Below are 20,145 nucleotides of genomic sequence, written 5' to 3'. Positions count from 1 at the left end.
CGTCGTCGGCAATCTGCAGCGTCCGGAGCCACTCCGTAGGGGGAGGGGTAATGTCATGCCCACGAGTGCCATTCCCACGTCCATCGCTAGATGTCGCCCCAGTCCCAGTTTTCCTTTCAGTTTCTCTTGCTTTTGTCTCCACTATTGAATCATTACTTTCACCTGCCTCCCATTTCCCTGCCCATCAACTCTGTCTATTTAAACCTCTTCCAGCCACTCCATTATTGCAAAGTCTTGTCTGCAGTTTTCAGCATTTCCGAGCCTGTTTCTTGTGTAGTGTTTGACCTTTCGTGTTTATTGACCTTTGCCTGTTTTTTGAGACCACACTTTCTGGATTCCCTTTGCTATACTGTTTGCCTGATCGATTGACCCTACACCTGATATTTCAACCACATTCTCCAGTTTTGCCTACGTTGCCCAAGTTCACTGGTATCCGACCCTTGCCTGTTTTTGACCTGCCTTTTCCCGCACCTGAGTCCTTCAGTCCATCCTGCGGCCCCTGTGACCGGAGTGCTTACACACAGGTTCATTGCGAAGTCTTGTGTATGCCTCTATGATATTCTGAGCCTTTTTCCTAAGATCTGCCTGTCTGAGTATTTTGATCTAGTGCCTGTCCCTCATTCTTGATTTTTGGAATTCCTTACGTTAACCTGGTTGCCTGATCCCAAGAACTCTTGCCTGTCTTTTGACTTTGAATATCGGATTTCCCATTTTCCTCTGGTTACCGACTCTTGACTCTCTTGCTTGTTTTCCAAACTTTTCTATCTGCTTTATATTTTACCCCGCACCTGGGTCTTCGAAGGGCTTCTTTATAGGTTACACTATATTTTATTTTATACTTTATATTACAGTTCTCTTCCTAATGTATTATACTCAGTGTAATGTAATTACTGTGTTTCATAGTGCATTCACATATACCACCTGTTTATGTTGTGTTTGAGTTTACCTGCATGGATTGTCTATTATTGTCACCTTAATAACATTAAAATTGCAAAATTTAACTTGTATTAGATTATTCTTCACAACATGTTTTAGTGTTTAATGTTTTATATGGCAGCATAAAAAGTGTAGCCTATATAAAATAATTTGCTCACATTACAAAACAGGTTGAATATATTTATAATCTGAGCATTTATGAATTTATGTATACAGTTTAAATTCATAATGTTACATTGTGAGAAGAGCGCAAATCAAAACAAACAAAGTCTATGAGTTTCAACTTCACTGCTGCAACCTACTGGTCTGTAATTTTGTGTGGTAAGAATGATTAATATTCCAAATCAGTAACCTTTTTTAGGACTTATAATTCACTATCTTTATGTTCATAGATTAAGTGAAATTGATAATGTTGGTTAGATGTGTGCCCATCAGCAGTAGTTTGTACAATTGTTCCTATGCCAGACACAGAACAAGGTATATCAAGGCATTTTCGGGCCTGTTTCATGTACATTATACACTCACCTAAAGGATTATTAGGAACACCTGTTCAATTTCTCATTAATGCAATTATCTAATCAACCAATCACATGGCAGTTGCTTCAATGCATTTAGGGGTGTGGTCCTGGTCAAGACAATCTCCTGAACTCCAAACTGAATGTCTGAATGGGAAAGAAAGGTGATTTAAGCAATTTTGAGCGTGGCATGGTTGTTGGTGCCAGACGGGCCGGTCTGAGTATTTCACAATCTGCTCAGTTACTGGGATTTTCACGCACAACCATTTCTAGGGTTTACAAAGAATGGTGTGAAAAGGGAAAAACATCCAGTATGCGGCAGTCCTGTGGGCGAAAATGCCTTGTTGATGCTCGAGGTCAGAGGAGAATGGGCCGACTGATTCAAGCTGATAGAAGAGCAACTTTGACTGAAATAACCACTCGTTACAACCGAGGTATGCAGCAAAGCATTTGTGAAGCCACAACACGTACACCCTTGAGGCGGATGGGCTACAACAGCAGAAGACCCCACCGGGTACCACTCATCTCCACTACAAATAGGAAAAAGAGGCTACAATTTGCACAAGCTCACCAAAATTGGACAGTTGAAGACTGGAAAAATGTTGCCTGGTCTGATGAGTCTCGATTTCTGTTGAGACATTCAGATGGTAGAGTCAGAATTTGGCGTAAACAGAAAGTGAACATGGATCCATCATGCCTTGTTACCACTGTGCAGGCTGGTGGTGGTGGTGTAATGGTGTGGGGGATGTTTTCTTGGCACACTTTAGGCCCCTTAGTGCCAATTGGGCATCGTTTAAATGCCACGGCCTACCTGAGCATTGTTTCTGACCATGTCCATCCCTTTATGACCACCATGTACCCATCCTCTGATGGCTACTTCCAGCAGGATAATGCACCATGTCACAAAGGTCGAATCATTTCAAATTGGTTTCTTGAACATGACAATGAGTTCACTGTACTAAACTGGCCCCCACAGTCACCAGATCTCAACCCAATAGAGCATCTTTGGGATGTGGTGGAACGGGAGCTTCGTGCCCTGGATGTGCATCCCACAAATCTCCATCAACTGCAAGATGCTATCCTATCAATATGGGCCAACATTTCTAAAGAATGCTTTCAGCACCTTGTTGAATCAATGCCACGTAGAATTAAGGCAGTTCTGAAGGCGAAAGGGTGTCAAACACAGTATTAGTATGGTGTTCCTAATAATCCTTTAGGTGAGTGTATTTTTCATGTGGGAAACAATTGGTGTTGTTTTTAGTTTTCCTCACATTACATGGAATGTTTTATCCCAAGCATGGAGATTTGCCATTGCTATATGTGCAATTAGGTGTGCTTAGTCCATGTTTTAATATGTATTGGACAGGTAATGGTCCAGGACACAGGAACAGGGGACCCAGTTGTGGTGCGTGGTAAATTTCAGGGCCTGCCCTGACCAATTTGGTGCCCTAGGCAAGATTTTAGCTGGTGCCCCTTGCATCGCAGCCAATTCCACCACCGATCATTGTGTTCATATACTCTCACAGAAACTGCATAGCTTTATGTATTTGAGATTTTCTTTATTTTAGAAAAAAAAAACACAAAATAAAAACAGTATTAAAGAAACAAGTGACATAAAACACATTATGAATACAATATAAATAAGAGTATTGCACGAAAAAAATATATTACAGAAACCTTAGTGCAATATGCATAATGTAGCATTGTTCTACAGCCTTACTCGCCTTTCCTTTCTTGCAGCAAACAAGTGACATAAAACGAATTATAAATAAGTGGATCGTTCGTGCAGCACACTTGAATGAAAAAGTGTATTTCTCAAAATTATTTTATAGGTTAGGGTATTCCCCAAACACCTGAATAGTCTTTCCAACATTCCCTAATGAATTTAAGGTAAAAGTAACTGACATTGACTCTAGCTAGCTAGCTATTTAAATTAGTGAACGTTACTAGTATCGTCCAAACTATGCCAGCTAGTAGTAACACAGCTCCAACGGTAACTATGCAATTAGATAAACTATTAATTCATCACATCACATTACCTCTGTCCTTATCCTGTTTTTCCTCCTCTTCTCTTCTTCTTTTTCTTCCCTGGGCACCAGAGGGCTTTGGTCTTTTTGACATCGTTAGAAGTATGCTACTGATGCTAAAGTATCATGTGTTGCGTTCAGTGTCACTCACTGCTTCAGATAACTGAACTCACCCCTCCCCCACAATTGGGTAAGTCTAACTATGAGAGCAGCGGGGGGGCAATTGATACGCCAGGCCTGGGTGACGCTGTGGGCAACACAGAAAATATGGCCTAATAACCTATGTAGTTATGTTGTTGTGGAGGCTTTCACTTTTTGGTAATATTTCAAATTAATTGTATTAAAATACTAGTAGTAAAAAATAGTAAAAGAAAAAAAAAACTTCACTCATTTGGGCACCCCTATGGATGGATGGCACCCCTAGCACAGGCTGGCCCTGGTAGAGGTGGTCAGACAGGCATGGGTCAAATACCGGCAAGACAGGGCAAACAAGGGCTAGGCAAAGACATGGTCATGCTAACAGGCAAGGTCTGGGGATCAGGCAAACAGGCAAACAGGGGAAGTCCAAAGTTGTGGTCGGGAGTAAAAGCGAGTGGTCGAGAAATCAAAGATACAACAAGGCACAGGGAGACAATGCTCGGAGATGCAGGTAAACTGACAAAACTTTGCAAGGACTTAGAGTTAATGAGGGGTTTAAATGTGGAGGACTAATGTGAGCAGAGGGTGATCGTGGAAGTGCACAGGGGGTTCAGGAATGTTGATTGAATGAATGGAGCTTGGAGAACTGACTGACAGGGAAGGGTGATGGCGACATTAGAATTGAAACTGTAACTGTATAATTACAGTGTAATTACTATAACTATAGTCGGCTCTGTGCCTCTCTTGCACAGATTTTGCAGTTTTTAACCATGTTTGTAATTTGTTTTCATAGACCGGGCCACCAGATGGATTGCTGTGCTCTTGATAAGCATTTAGTGATCCCTTGGTGTCCCTGATGCAGTTTCTCTAACATGTCAGCATGCATGTTTTCTGGAATGACAACCATTTTCCTTTTAACAGCAAGTAATCTGTAATGAATAGATCTGACCTATGTGGTCAGTACTAGTGGATGCCAGTAAGGCATTCATGGACTGTTCCTCTGTTTGGCCATCCCATCTCTGTGAACACCCGCAGTTGTTTGCAGATAGCATCACTTTCTTGAGCTGTCGTATCTGTTCCAGTTTGGAGGCTGTAGCAGGTAAGTTAGTGGGGACATAGTCAATGTAGACCTTGTGCTGGAAGAAAGATTTACAGTCAGAAGTTCTAATCAGAATTTATTTTGTGCATGGGAAAAATATTCAGACACAAAACCAAAAAGTATTAAGCAAGTGATCGTACTATTTTTCAAACTTTTCAAGGAAGTACAAAGCTTATATCTTGAGATATTTTGGGAAGCAGTGTCTGATTGGTCATCAAAATAACTATAGCAGTAATTTCATTGGCATTCTAAAATAAGCCTACCCATCTCATCAATATTATTACAATTATTACTCATGAATAATTATTATTATCCACTAATTGCCAGCTACATTGGAAGGTCATTTGCCGATAGCAAAGATAGGTTTGAAACAATTCAACTTTAATAAGAAGCAATTATGGAATGCAAGTTGCTGATAAACTAGAAGGGAGTAACTGAGAAGTTAATAAAAAAAAGGCAAATTAATAGTTACTGTTAGAAAACTCCAGGGTCACAGCACACAAAGCAAAGAGGCACAAAATTATTTCTATTTTCCTCTACAACCTTGACATCTCTTTCCAGTAATTCCTGCTTTACCATTAGTGGCCTGCGCAGGGGAGCTCTTGTATGTGTATCGGCAGTCACAAGGTTTTCCCCAGGCATGTGAGCAATCTTGTACCTGAAATGGAGAAGACACAATCTGAATCGCAGTATGCATGGTGGCAGATTGTCTAGTGCTCTGGACCCCAAGAGTGAAACCATTGAGGTCTTGAGGTCTGTAAGGTATGCACTTAAACATTTGAATGCCCACATTACAGTCAGTGCATCTTTTTTTGATTTGAGCATAGCGACATTCAGTGTCGTTCAGGTTTCTTGAGATGAATGCCACAGGTCTCCACTCCCCTGATGTCTGAAGTTGAGATAAGACTCCTCCGGGTCCATATGAGGACACATCTCCTGACACTGTAGTCTCCTTCCCATGACTGTAACATGAGCTAATACTACTGGTGAACTCAGTTCCTGCAAAATTTTCTGGATTACTTGCTGCTGGACACCCCAGGTCCACATGTTTTCACTTCTCAGCAGGTCTCTGATGGGGTTAGGGAGCTCTGCCAAATGGGGTGAGAATTTACCAATGTAGATTACCTAAATCTGTGGACAGCTGCAACAGCCTTGGGCACACACCTGTATTGCCTCATCAAAAGATAGACTAATCAATTAGTCACTCATCTAAACAGACCAAATATAACATTCTAAATTTAATACAGACAATCAAATGTTTAGTTAATAATGTTAAAGTACCAATATCACATGTAATTAATCAGAACATAAATCATAAATATACATCAAAAAATAAATAAATAGATTAAATAAATAAATAACCAATGATATCTCATAACTGTTATCCATTAATATACACATAACAGGAAATTCATATGATGTACCCAATATTATGTGTACAAATTACAAAAAGGGTTTTAGAAAGCTATTATAAATAATTATAGACATTAGACATTACAGACATAAAGACATTATGGAAAACAGGACAACCCAAAATCTTAATTTAAACCCAATGGTTGCATTGTCTTGAGATAAAAAAAAATCAATTTTGAGGAATCTGACAGAAGCCTGTCGTATCATCTAGCTTTGTGAAAATTGAGGCTCCCTCTAGTTGGATCAACGTTTCATCCACTGCTGGAAGAATGTGTCTCTCTCGGCAGATGCTCTCATTCAATTGTGTGAGGGTGATGCAAATTCTTATTTTGCCAATAGGTTTTGACACAACAACCATGTCAGCACACCAGTCAGTGGGCTCTTTGATGCGGCCAACCATTCCCATTCCCCCTTCTTTAACTTTGTCCAACATTGGCAATGGCACTCTCCATTTCACTGACTTACTGACTCCTTCAGAATGATATGGTATTTGCCCTGGGCCTGTAAAGACCTCTGGGTATTGCTGCTTGAAGTGTGTTTCAGCATCGTGAATCAAATGAATTTATTTCAATAGTTGAAGACCATGTATAGCTGGCAGACCTAGTAGCAGAACCAGTAACCCAGGAACAACATAGACCTCTTTTTTGACAGTTTTACTGTTTTTCTTAATGAATTTGGGAAATTATCTCATCACTTGCAATGGTGTGTTATTTGGTCCACACTGCATTTTCTGCTCTCTGTAGGTCACTGTAGAATACAGGCTGTTAGGAATTGCTGTCACCGCTGCTCCTGTATCAGGTTTAAAGGAAACTTGTTCTCCATTCAAATACAACCATTGTTAGCACACTTCTGAGTCAGGTGTGGACATCAGCCCAGGAACACAAAATCATCTGGTTGTGGAATGTCTGTGCAATATATTGATTCCTGCCATTTTCAGCATTCTGCATCTTGAGCAGGGCACACATTATTATTACTGGATTTTGTAGCAGGGTGACTCATATTATTTTTTACATTTACCCATATATAGCTGGGCATTTACTGTAAGGTAATGTTACCTTGCTCAACCCAGGATTGAACCCACAACCCTATGCTCCCAGTCCATAACCCTAACCACTACTCCACACATGTTGTTGATGTGATGGTGATTTGCCATACCTTCTGCATTTGTTTTTGTGGTCTTAAGAGTTTGCTCCCACTTGTTGTCTCATGTGTTGTTCTTGTTTCCCACAATAGTTTCCCTTTTGAGTTTTTCTTATATCATACAGCATCTAAATTACCATCACAGAGCTCAGATTTTGCAGTCTGACAGACTACTGGCTGTTGTTTAATTATTTATTCTCACTGATGTATTTGTGTTTTTGCTTTAGTAAGCCTGAAGTCTGGATCTAATTGTAGGTGTTAAGATGATCTGTAATGCCAACCACAATCCTATCTCTTATTATACCTTCTAAGAGTGTGCTGTATCTGCAGTGTTCAGTCAGTCTGTGTACATCAGGAATAAAAGATTCTGCGCTTTCACCTGGCTCTTGGAAGCGCCTGTTAAATCTTGCTCGCTCAAATATAACATTGTACTTCCCTATAAAGTGTTCTTCAAAAGCATCCTTTACTGTGTCATATTGCTTTTTCTGCTCAGCAGTCAGATTTGATACATACAAGATGTCATCAGCCATGTCTCCCATTGTATTAACAAGGGTGTTCACTTGATATTCCTCATTTTGCTCATTAAGTCCTGAAGAAGTATGAAACCTCTCAAAACGTCTTACCCATTGAGGTCACACTGCCGTGTCATCAAAGTTCAAGCTTCCCGGTGACACGTTTTTTTACATCAAGAAAATCTGCCTTTATCTGTTAATGTGTGTGCTTGTCTTATTTTCTCCATAACTTCATTATTTGATTACATTTTTAAACAGATTCTTACCATTGCAGTTTTTTCTTTCTACTCATGTATCTCGTGGAGTTAAATGCAGGTGCTGGTGTTCTCTTGGCAATGGTCCTGCTCCTCAGTGTGCTGCTGCAGCAGGCTGCGCACTCAGTAGAATCTTTTTTTTTCTTCTCGTAACTTCTGTGTTATGCTTCTGTTTTATTTAATTTCTGCTTCCTTTCAAAGCGACTGGCTTTATTCCTGTTTATATTTTCCTTAATGGTGGTGAGGTTCAGTCTATTCTGACACAATGTTGTATTTCACACATTGTATGAACGGAGCACACCCAGACACAGGTATTTGCATAAATAACATGGTTAATTCTGAAGTCAACCAGAACCGAAACAACATCAGAAAGGTCATCTGTATGTTAACCCTTTCATTACAAGGAGTTCCAAACTACACTGGCTACATAAGTATTTGACTTATTGCAGAGCTTTATGTGTACTTATGTGTAGCTATAGATGTATAAGGTAAGACTTTTGGTGCACCATAAGCTGAATAATAACGTGATAGGAAGAAATGTACTCCCTCAATAGATGGGCGAACAAGGAATACTCAGTGCCGATTTCACTGAAATAATACCAGCATAGTTTATTCAGCTACAACAAAGCGCTGCGGAGATGGCCAGTCGGCAAGACACATCTGAAGTTTTTCTAAAGAACATGCTATCATAGACAAGATGACTCCCTTCGGTTGCCGGGCAACTACATGACGTCAATGAGGTATCCCAAACTTTATCACACGCTTTGTCTTCTGTCCTCTCTATGACCTTGGATGAAAATGTTTTTCTGAAAATCAACTAAACAAAACTACTGCAGCTGACCACTCCGGAGCAATACACAAAGCTGAAATTACACAATCTTGCTGCAACAATGGTGTGAATGTAATATATTTGGCATCTAGACAGGGCATTGTCCCACATCAACATGTATGAGGCTTGCTTGGAAGAAAGGTGAAGAGCTGTTATTAATTAGCCATTATTACACACCTCTTCCGAGGAAGACTACCATGAACATTACAAGGGTCAGAAATCTGACCTCAAGATAACACTCTGGGAAACCAGTGATTGACCCAGCCCACAGACCCACATGTCTTGCAATGTATAAAAGCTGTATACTTTGTTATTCAGTAAGAGTCCCTACTGAGGTGGGAAGCTTCCATGTCGGCCCCCTTCCAGGCCTGGCATGTTAAATAAATACATTTTATCATCTATGCATCAAGAATGGGTTCTTCAAAAGGTATAATCTGGAAAAGAGTGAATTAATTTGTTAGTTTCTGCACTATGGTCCAGCGCGTACCTGAATTACGTACCGTAATCTGCACCTAATTTCTGTAGCAGCGACTGAATATGAATTCCTTCATTGAACTATAACACTGCTGTACAAACACCATCCTGGAGAGATACCATCCAGTGAAAGGGGACCTCTCCCAGGACTGGGTTTGGGCAGCACTGGTGGAGATGTTTAAGTTATTTTCTCTATTTATGAAAAGCAGAGTCCCCTGGTGGTACATTTATATAGTTTCATTTTAATCAAGTCATCCTGATCTGTGAACTATCCAGAAGAGCAAAAAATAAATCCTAGAGTAATACTTTGGAACCAATGTCTATAATAAACTGGATGTTTATTTTGGTAGCAGGATCTTTATTTTGACAACTTGGCAATACCCCTCCCACCACCATCCCCCAGACGAAAACTCAGCAGCACCCCTCCCTCTCACAAATGGGTGTCATTCTTTTCATATAAAACAAGTCTGACAACTATAGGAATCCACTATTGCCTGTTCAGCCACCATGGAAAGTGGATCTCCCAAGTGCCAGACAGTCCTGATCACCGGGGCCAGCCGGGGCCTCGGACTGCAGATGGTCAAGGACCTGATGAGAGCCAGCTGGAGACCGGAGAAAGTCATCGCGACTGCAAGAGACCCAGCAGGAGCCCAGGTAAAATGTGATAGAGGAATAGAGCTAAAGTGGGTTTAGCATGTAATGCTTCAACTCACTACATTTAAGATAGGATGTGTAAACTGTAAGTCGCCCTCAATAAGGACATTTGACAACAAATAAATCATAACCAATAATAATAATAATAATGTGTTGATGTTTCTTTTAAAGTTTGAAAAGGCACAAATGCAGTCAGCATATTTTGATTTTGTCGTATTTCACACTGATCATTCAATGTGCTTCTGTTAGTGATGGTTTCAGTGTCAATTACTGGTAGAAAATGTCTGAAACTTGTTAATTGGCATAATTTACTTCTTGAAGTGTGCAAATCCCCCAGGTCCTGGACCATGAATTTGATTCCTCATTCCCTTTTAAAAAAAGTGATGGTTACTTATTCCTTATTTCTTTTTCAAGGTTTTCAGAAAATAAGTAAGTCATTATTTTTCCTTTTTATCTGTATAGAATATTTAGAAGTTCCCTGTGTTTTTTATGTATTGATGAGAGTGGAGAAATGGAGAAATACAATATGAACTACCTACCCACACCACCCCTGCCCCCTCTGCCCTCTGCATGTCCATGGACCTCCGTCTAGTTTATTTTGGATAACTTTACTGCTCCCACCAAATTTGTTTACCCAGGGAGGTCCAGTATTTACACATATGGGGGTCAAGGAGCAATCAGGAGGCAAGGAGTACAAATCAATATTTTTAATTTTTAAATGCAGTTATAAAATAGATTAAAACTGCAGACTTTGCCTAAAATATCACGCTAGATTCCCACATTTAAAACTTTAACTTTAACCCTCCCGTAAAACACCCAAATAAATATCATATGATAAAAAAACAAATGTTAAAATAAACAGTGCTATATAAAATAAAATAAATGTTAAATCTCCATTTTAAAAAATATTTAGCTAAATCCTACATATGCGCTTTGCAAACTACATATTTAACTTTGAAACAAATATTAAAGTTAAATCTTAAATCTCTGAGTCAAAAAATAAATATATACCTTTAAAAAAAATGTTTAGTTTAAATGTAAATTTAAAATCTAAATGTAAATGTTATTTATATCCCTGATATCTCCCAACCCCCTCCCCACCCCCGAAAAAATAAATAAACCTAAAAACAAACTCTGTTTTATATATATAACCCCCCTCACCACACACACTTTTTGAAAGTTTAGACCAACACTGTAGTTATAATGTCTACCATCTGACAACACATAAAAAGAGATGAAAAAGAACATGAAACATATGGGTCAATATACATTGAATATATACTGATATGTTATAAAAACATGCTATGCTACATTGAATTTAATAACATCTAAAAAATAATTTATAGCAAATATTTTATAATAGCAAATTGCACATTAGGTTAACGCTGTGTCGCAGTATTCAGACATTATATTAGGATTAGGCTACAAACCATTTAGGCTAACTAGTATGTTTACTGAAATTTTAAAGATGGATCATTGTTATGATTATGTAAATTCAAAGATAAAATATTACATTAATTTCCAATAATGAATGCATACAATCCAAATGTACATTTAAGCCATTTAAGTTTTAATTAACTGAAAATGTCTCAATTTTCTTTTACCATGTGAGACTGTCATTCTAATAATTTGTCCTTTTTTAATAATAGGAGCTAAGGGACTTGGCTGATAAACACCAAGGTGTATATATTATACCTCTGGGTGAGTAATATTTATGTTTTGAAATAAGCCTGTTACCATAGAGCCTCAACATTTGTGTCTATCAAAGCTGCCTTTAGGCAGAGTACAGTATTCCTAATGATCTCCCCGAGGTGGACTCACAGACTGTGATTCTCTGGCCTTGTCTCCCTAGTATGGCAACCTTGGCAGCACCTGAACCCCTAGACTGCTGAACGAGACCTATGTCCTTGCTCCCGGCCATAATGAATGGGTTTTCAGGGCCCTGTAGGTTACTGTCTTACCTTGTTGCTCAGCGATTATGACTCCATGCAGTCTTGTGAATAGTGCCCAGTAGAGCTGTCTGAAGATTCTGCTCCTGAGTCTGTAGAAGTTTTTTTTTTAAATGCGGTCTGGCACTCCGGCGAAAATACCGTCAGTCCCCACCCAAACAACCCCCCCCCCGCTCTCTCACGTTTTTATTGTCAGCACCCCCCTCCCCACCGCTCTTGTAAGTTTTTAACGTGAGCAATCCCCTCCCCTCTCCGCCTCCACCACCATCCTTTGGTAGGTGGGGGTCCTCAGCCAAAATCTGGGTGGCAAAGGGGTCCCTGGGTCAAAAAAGTGTGGGAACCCCTGCAATAGAGCATGCCCATGGCACTGCTCCTGACTATTTTGGCTAGTAGAGAAGGTATGCATCTCCTCCTGTTGTTAAGTGGATGTGTACAGGTGCTGTTGCCCTGCCTGCCAGCACTGTACATAGTTAGTTTGAAACATGTACATGTGCATGTTTATGAATGTTAGAAATAGCAGAGCACACTTTGGCATCTCTCCTGGCTATGTGTGACTAGTGGAATAGGCTCCTGTCTGATGCTGTTGCCTTACCATGTGGCTGTTGTAAATATGTGTTCATATATATACAGTGAGGGAAAAAAGTATTTGATCCCCTGCTGATTTTTTACGTTTGCCCACTAACAAAGAAATGATCAGTCTATAATTTTAATGGTAGGTGTATTTTAACAGTGAGAGACAGAATAACAACAAATAAATCCAGAAAAACACATTTCAAAAAAGTTATAAATTGATTTGCATGTTAATGAGGGAAATAAGTATTTGATCCTACACAAGGCTGGAATGGGCTACAAGACCATCGCCAAGCAGCTTGGTGAGAAGGTGACAACATTTGGTGCGATTATTCGCAAATGGAAGAAACACAAAATTACTGTCAGTCTCCCTCGGTCTGGGGCTCCATGCAAGATCTCACCTTGTGGAGTTTCAATGATCATGAGAACGGTGAGGAATCAGCCCAGAACTACACGGGAGGATCTTGTTAATGATCTCAAGGCAGCTGGGACCATAGTCACCAAGAAAACAATTGGTAACACACTATGCTGTGAAGGACTGAAATCCTGCAGCGCCCGCAAGGTCCCCCTGCTCAAGAAAGCACATGTACAGGCCCGTCTGAAGTTTGCCAATGAACATCTGAATGATTCAGAGGAGAACTGGGTGAAAGTGTTGTGGTCAGATGAGACCAAAATCGAGCTCATTGGCATCAACTCAACTCGCCGTGTTTGGTGGAGGAGGAATGACCCCAAGAACACCATCCCCACCGTCAAACATGGAGGTGGAAACATTATGCTTTGGGGGTGTCTTTCTGCTAAGGGGACAGGACAACTGCACCGCATCAAAGGAACGATGGACGTGGCCATGTACCATCAAATCTTGGGTGAGAACCTCCTTCCCTCAGCCAGGGCATTGAAAATGGGTCGTGGATGGGTATTCCAGCATGACAATGACCCAAAACACACAGCCAAGGCAACAAAGGAGTGGCTCAAGAAGAAGTACATTAAGGACCTGGAGTGGCCTAGCCAGTCTCCAGACCTTAATCCCATAGAAAATCTGTGGAGGGAGCTGAAGGTTCGAGTTGCCAAACATCAGCCTCGAAACCTTAATGACTTGGAGAGGATCTGCAAAGAGGAGTGGGACAAAATCCCTCCTGAGATGTGTGCAAACCTGGTGGCCGACTACAAGAAACGTCTGACCTCTGTGATTGCCAATAAGGGTTTTGCCACCAAGTACTAAGTCGAAGGGGTCAAATACTTATTTTCCTCATTAACATGCAAATCAATTTAGAACTTTTTTGAAATGCGTTTTTCTGGATTTTTTTGTTGTTATTCTGTCTCTCACTGTTAAAATACACCTACCATTACAATTATAGACTGATCATTTCTTTGTCAGTGGGAAAACGTACAAAATCAGTAGGGGATCAAATACTTTTTTCCCTCACTGTATATTCCACCATAATGGACATTGTGTCTGTTTTCTGGAAATGTCTGATGGTGTTGCATGAGCTGTGCTCTGCCCTGATAAGTATTGTTGTTGGTTTTTATCCTAGTAGAGTGTGACTGTTGTCTTTGCTCCTGGGCTGTTCCAGGTGTGGCCCTAAGGGGTTCCTTATGTAAACATTATTATTGGTTTGGTTAAGACCATCCCCTTAGCAGGCTGTGGCCTCAGGTGATGCCTGCAGGAGCTGTTCCTATCGGGGATGCCTGTGTAATGGGGCTAATTATGTGTATGAGCTTGTGACATAACCCCAATGTAAATCAGTACAGTGATAAACCTCCCGTGACGGGAGGTCCGGTCTTTTGGTATAACGGGCTTATTGCTCTACTGGGTGGAGCTTCTATGGTGTGGAGCACTTGGAGGAGTGTCTGTGCGGAGAGGATCGAAGTGGGGAGCTCCGACCCACACTGGCTTCACCTGCAGGAGCTGTTTCTTAGTAGTTGCTGTACCTTACCAGTCTGCTGCCCTCCTCCCTTGCGACCGTTTTGTTATACAGTAACCCCTCCCCCTAAAACACATAGCACTCAATGTAAAATTGCAACAGGTTGAACTTTATTATAAAAAAATTGTATGAACTAAAAAATATATTAAATATAATAAATAACATACATAAAATAGATCAATTTAAAATAATAACAGTCGGAGTACCTGACCGCATTTTTGGATACATGCACCACAGTTTGAAAACCGATGCTGGGTTAGATGATTGCACTCACTCCTTTTTTCACATGCAAAATTACATCAAGAGCAACAGACGTGGACGGAGACAGAGACAGAGAGCTACAGCAGTTAACGGAGCACAACAGGTGGCCGCCAAGGCCACACAAAACACAACAAAGTCAGCACAGTTTTCAAATCGACCCTATTATTTAAAATATATTCAAACTCACCATGTACATTTTCAAAGGAGCACAATCCGCCAGTTGTTGTGGTTGGATCGATCCATAATAATGTTAGCAATGTTACAATTTCCCAAATTACGTGGCTAGCTAGCATAGCCAGCTTATTCTGCTCAGTGATATTCCTGGTTGGTCCATGGTGGGGCTAAGGTGGGGCTAACACGATTCTTGGTGGGGCTGTAGCCCAACCAAGCCATACCCTGCCGCCACCCCTGGTTTTACCTTCTTAAAAAGCTCCCTTATTGACTATATAAGTGCAGCCCCCCACAACCAATTATACAATTTTAAGGTCCTATGTGATGTAAAGCCGTGATCCTCACCAGGAGAAGCAGATTGTAAGTGGCTGGATATTATCTAAAGAGATATTGTAGCAGGTCATTTTGCCCTGTAAATTTGAAAGTGGTTTAAACGAATGTTCAAGCGTTCACTTTTTGACTGCAATAGAAGACTATTTTTGTTTGTTTCCAGATGTTGTAAATCAAAGCAGCATTGAGCAAGCAACACGAGAGGTGGAGGCCCTGCTTGGAGATGAGGGGCTGAACTGTCTGATCAACAATGCTGCGATACACCTGAATCAAACTTTGGAAGAGGCGACAGTTGAAGCCATGATGAAAACCTATGAAACCAATACAGTCTCTCCCCTTATGATAACTAAGGTACTCTCCTGCAAAAATGGCAAATTCTGCATTCTGGCATCTTGTAAAGAACCTTTGTAGGTTTCAAGTGCACCAAATGTATGGACTGTAAATGTGTGGCGATTGGTACACAACAATATATTAAATTGAGCCATATTCTTAATTCAGAAAGCAGCTTCTGAAATTCCACCATTAACTTGAAAACCAGTGTTGAGATAGACGTGCCTCTGGCAGGGTGTGTTTATGAACTGCTTTTTTCTCTGGGACAGGCGTTTTTGCCGCTGTTGAGGAAAGCAGCGAAACAGGGCACGGGAATGGGCATCCACAGAGCGGCTGTCATCAACATCTCCTCTATCCTGGGCTCCATTCACCTTAACTTGGGACCTGTGTCTGACAACAAGTCCTACCCCTACAGAGCATCAAAGGTACATGACATTTGACAGGGCCTTAGAGATTTTTTGTTTTTATTGTTGTTGTCAGACATTTATCTGAGCAGGTTTTCCTGTATTTTAAGTGATTAATTTTCCCAATTAGCATCATCATCCTTTCAGAGTAATTCAGCCTTGCATTCCTGTACTGTGCTCTTTTGGTTTCGGAAAAACTTCCACTGCCGATAGCTTACTATTGGGATTCATGTGCGCACTGTGATTTTTTTGTTAGTTAACAAAAGCAAATATATTCTTTATTTTCTTATATATATGGCCCAGTGTATTGCCCCCCATTTGACATGCTGTTAGTTAACGAGTGTCTATATTTTAAGTGTCCAATTTCTTATGTTTTATATGTGCAGCTCAGAGTTTTGAAATTCTTAGCATTATGCTCACTATCACTGTTTACTTTTCTGTTTACTATTCTTCTTCTTTTGTATGACTTATCCCATAGGCAGCCCTGAACCTGGTGAATAGAATTCTTGCTGCTGACTTAATGGCTGAGGGGATTCTGTGTACAGTTCTGCACCCGGGCTGGGTGCGCACCGATATGGGGGGCCCAGAAGTGAGTATATTCAGAACAGTGTACTGAGTGTGTTAAATTGCAGGAATATTTGATTATTTTTGTGCACATGTTTCCTCACTTCACATTAAAATAACATGTGAAAGCTACCCCGTGAATAATACTATGTAGATTAATAAAATGTATGATGTTAGTGCTGTCATGGTCCCCTAGCACTCCCCCTCTATCCCCACTAGGGGCCGCCAATTCCCTGCCTTTCTTAGCACTCTCCCAGCAATCAGTTCTGGTCAACCATGTGCACTCTTGCTTCCACCCTCTGTTTCCATTGGCCCTGCACCTGCCTTCCCAGTTTCTGTTCCCTTTATAAACCCCTCACTGCCCTCAGTCATGGCAATGTTTTGTCAGTTCCATCTGCAATACCTAGCCCTAGCCCTAGCCCTAGCCCTGTGCCTGTGCCTGTGCCTGTGCCTGTGCCACGACCTTCGCCAGTGCCCAGTCCTTGTTTGTCCTGCTTTGCTGTTTTCCGAACCACGCCTGTCCGACCATCCTGCGATCCAGCACTGCACTTGGGTCCCCTGTTCCCGTGCCCCTGAGTGCACTATTGTGATCATTGCTGTGCTTCCTGTGTTAAAATACTTTGAGAATTTATAGTATTGATCAGCAACTATATTGTACTTTTCACACATCAAAATGACTTCTAAATCATTAATATGGTAGAAATGCTACCTGTTCTATTTCATGTTCTATTCATTTACATAAATAACTTGTATATATGCGTGTTTCTGTCAAGGGTGAACTGAGTACAGAAGAGAGCATTTCTGCACTCCTTCCTGTGATTTACAACTTGTCTGAAAAGGATCATGGAGGATTTCTGGACTATAAGGGTAACACCCTGCCTTGGTAGAGATGTATTATGGATGTCTGTTCCTCAGGAAGATTCTACTAGACAAGATACCTTTTCTTGATTAAACCTTTCCTGACTTAACTGTGACACTCTTTGTGTGGTGTTTTTTGTGTTGCCTGAAATATACATACACATATTATATTAATAATAACATTATAAAATCATATTAGCCTCAGCTCAGGAAAACTGGTTATTGTCTAAAATGGTATCTTTTTTAGACTTCTCAGGTTTGTGTGTTTTTTAAACCATAAGAAAATGTTCTTGTGTTCAGGCTAGAAATTCTGATAAGAAAATATTCTGATATATAGATAAGAAATTATAGTTTTACAAGTTGCTTGGCTAAAAACAAAAACACTAGAAAAACACTGAAAACAAATGTGAGGAAATGCATTACCTAGTTGTATTCAGTATGGCATTTATTAAACACCAACTAAAGAAAAAGGAGGAGCTGCTGTGTCTTGCGGTTTGAATCCCGAGTGGGGTGCTCCGACCTGCACCGGCTACATATGGATATGAGTTTGTCCAGACCTGTGTAAATGTAGCTATAGATTTATAATGTAAAAAGGAGCAAGGTATTAATTTTGGTGCACCATAAAGCTGAACAACAACTCTTCACTCCTCTCTGGCTGTTTCCCCTCTGCATTTAAACAATCTGCTGTCATCCCACTGCTCAAGAAACCTACCCTCGACCCCACCTCTCCTCAGAACTACCGCCCTGTCTCCCTACTCCCCTTCCTCTCAAAGACCCTCAAGCGTGCTGTCCACCGCCAGCTCTCTGCATTTCTTTTCCATCACTCACTCCTGGATCCTCTGCAATCCAGCTTCTGCACAGCTCACTCCACTGAGACGGCTCTCCTGGCAGTCACTGACTCCCTCAGCTGTGCTCGGACGGCCTTCCCCTCCTCAGTCCTCATCCTCCTTGATCTCTCCGCAGCATTTGACACTGTCGATCACTCCATCCTCATCTCTTGTCTTGGAATCTCTGGAACTGCTCTCACCTGGTTCTCCTCCTACTTAAATGACTGGACCTATCAAGTGACATGGCGAGGTTCCTCATCCACCCCCCTACCTCTCCTCACAAGGCGTATCCCAAGGCTCCGTCCTGGGCCCCCTCCTGTTTTCTCTCTACACTCGCTCCCTGGCCCCCGTCATTGCATCCCATGGTTTCTCCTACCACTTCTACGCAGATGATGTCCATATCTTCCTGTCCTTTCCCTCTTCTCACCTTCTCATCCTCTCTTCCATCTCTTCCTGTTTGTCTGCTATCTCCGCCTGGATGCACTCACACCACCTCAAGCCCACTGCGGTCTTCCAGTGCCAGAAGACTAACTCTGCCTCCTCTCCACTCCCCTGCCTCCTTCTCATCCCTGGCCCCTAAATGGTGGAACGACCTTCCCACCGAAGTCAAAACAGTCTTTGATCGCCTTCTGGCGCTTACTCAAGACACATCTTTTCAGACAGTACTTGTAATTTAGTCATTTACTCTCCTGTAAGATATCATAATACTTGCCTTGTGTAATTACTCGTATTGTTATTTTGATTTCCCCTATGCTCCCTTTCCCTTGGCCCTTGACTGTGACCTAACATCTTGTCTGCTCTCATCTGATACAATCTAGGATGTTAGACCGCATTAATTGTATACACTTGTGTACATTGGAATTTGCAATGTTTTATGCCTTGAACTGCACTGTATTTTTTCACTTTTTGTACTTTGTATTGCGCTTAGACGCTGCTCAAATCAATTAAGGGAACACGTAATCACTGTATAACACCAAGCACTTTTTGCACTTGTATTGCGTTTATATTTTGTAAGTCGCCCTGGATAATAATAATAAATGTATGAGAAAAGAGTGACTGGTTAAAATCTCTAAAAATTATTTAGAGATCATTTGGTATATACAATGTACTACCCTTTTCTGTTCTGAATGACAAGAGTTCGCTTAATTGAATACGTTATTGGCGTAATTAATCAATAACCACGTTTTTCCAGTCATTCGAAATTAGCGATTTCGACAATACTTACTTTATGGGTGCTATCACGCTGTTTTGGAAGCAGTGCTGGTTCAATTAAGGAATTCAAATGTCGTCGCTTGTACGGTGTACAAGCACAGAAACTAACCAATTAAGTCACTTTTATTTTTCAGTTTATACCTTTCTTCCAAGCAAGTCTCATACTATATTATTCAGTTTAGGATGCACAAAAATGCTTCTCTGCTACCCTGGAACCAGTCATATATGCATATACTACTACTACTACTACTACTACTACTACTACTACTACTTATTAATACTACTAATAATAATCTATGTAGCTGAATTCTATGCTGAAAACTGACTTTCTGGCTTTATTTCCCCTTACACACACTCAAGTATTTGCAATTAATGTACAGATTAGCATTTACAAAACAGTTGCCAGTTCCGTGAATCAGTCAATTCACTTATTTTTCCCCAGTCACAGAATCCACCCCTTTTGCTGCATTCGCTGTGCTCTTTTCATCTGAAGGTCTAAACAAACTAACCAAGACGGAAGATAATTAATAAAACACTTCTCGGGACTCCAGGAACGATTGAAAAAACAAAGAAAAGGCTGTGAACCATTCTATTTATATGTACACAAAATAACACAATAAAACATAACATTTTAAAGTGAAAACAATGAAGTCTGTGTATATTGTAGTCAGGACCGTGCACAGGACATTAGGTTTTGGCTCTTGTAGTTTGCTTAATTTTTTGCAACAGCATCAAGTCAATGCACTGATCTAGGTG

General features: G+C 40.7%; 1 protein-coding gene and 1 long non-coding RNA gene across 2 annotated transcripts; one reads left to right on the top strand and one right to left on the bottom strand.

Annotated features, from left to right (window-relative positions):
- Positions 1–3,107: 3,107 nt before the first annotated feature.
- LOC136747793 (uncharacterized) lies at positions 3,108–8,686 on the bottom strand. Its single transcript, XR_010816541.1, has 3 exons — positions 8,047–8,686; positions 5,292–5,373; positions 3,108–4,752 (listed from the first exon to the last, which is right to left on the bottom strand). It is a non-coding gene; the product is annotated as an uncharacterized LOC136747793 (long non-coding RNA).
- Positions 8,687–9,811: 1,125 nt separating this feature from the next.
- LOC136747796 (C-signal) lies at positions 9,812–17,466 on the top strand. Its single transcript, XM_066701009.1, has 6 exons — positions 9,812–9,991; positions 11,641–11,692; positions 15,358–15,545; positions 15,794–15,949; positions 16,407–16,517; positions 17,266–17,466. The coding sequence occupies exons 1-6, from the start codon at positions 9,845–9,847 to the stop codon at positions 17,377–17,379; spliced, it is 768 nt and encodes a 255-aa protein (XP_066557106.1). The 5' UTR covers positions 9,812–9,844; the 3' UTR covers positions 17,380–17,466.
- The last annotated feature ends 2,679 nt before the right edge of the window (positions 17,467–20,145 follow it).

Source organism: Amia ocellicauda, chromosome 4 (genome assembly GCF_036373705.1).
Source record: "Amia ocellicauda isolate fAmiCal2 chromosome 4, fAmiCal2.hap1, whole genome shotgun sequence".
NCBI lineage: Eukaryota > Metazoa > Chordata > Actinopteri > Amiiformes > Amiidae > Amia > Amia ocellicauda.
Note: the sequence above shows the minus strand (reverse complement) of the source record. Positions and strands in the feature narration are given on the sequence as shown.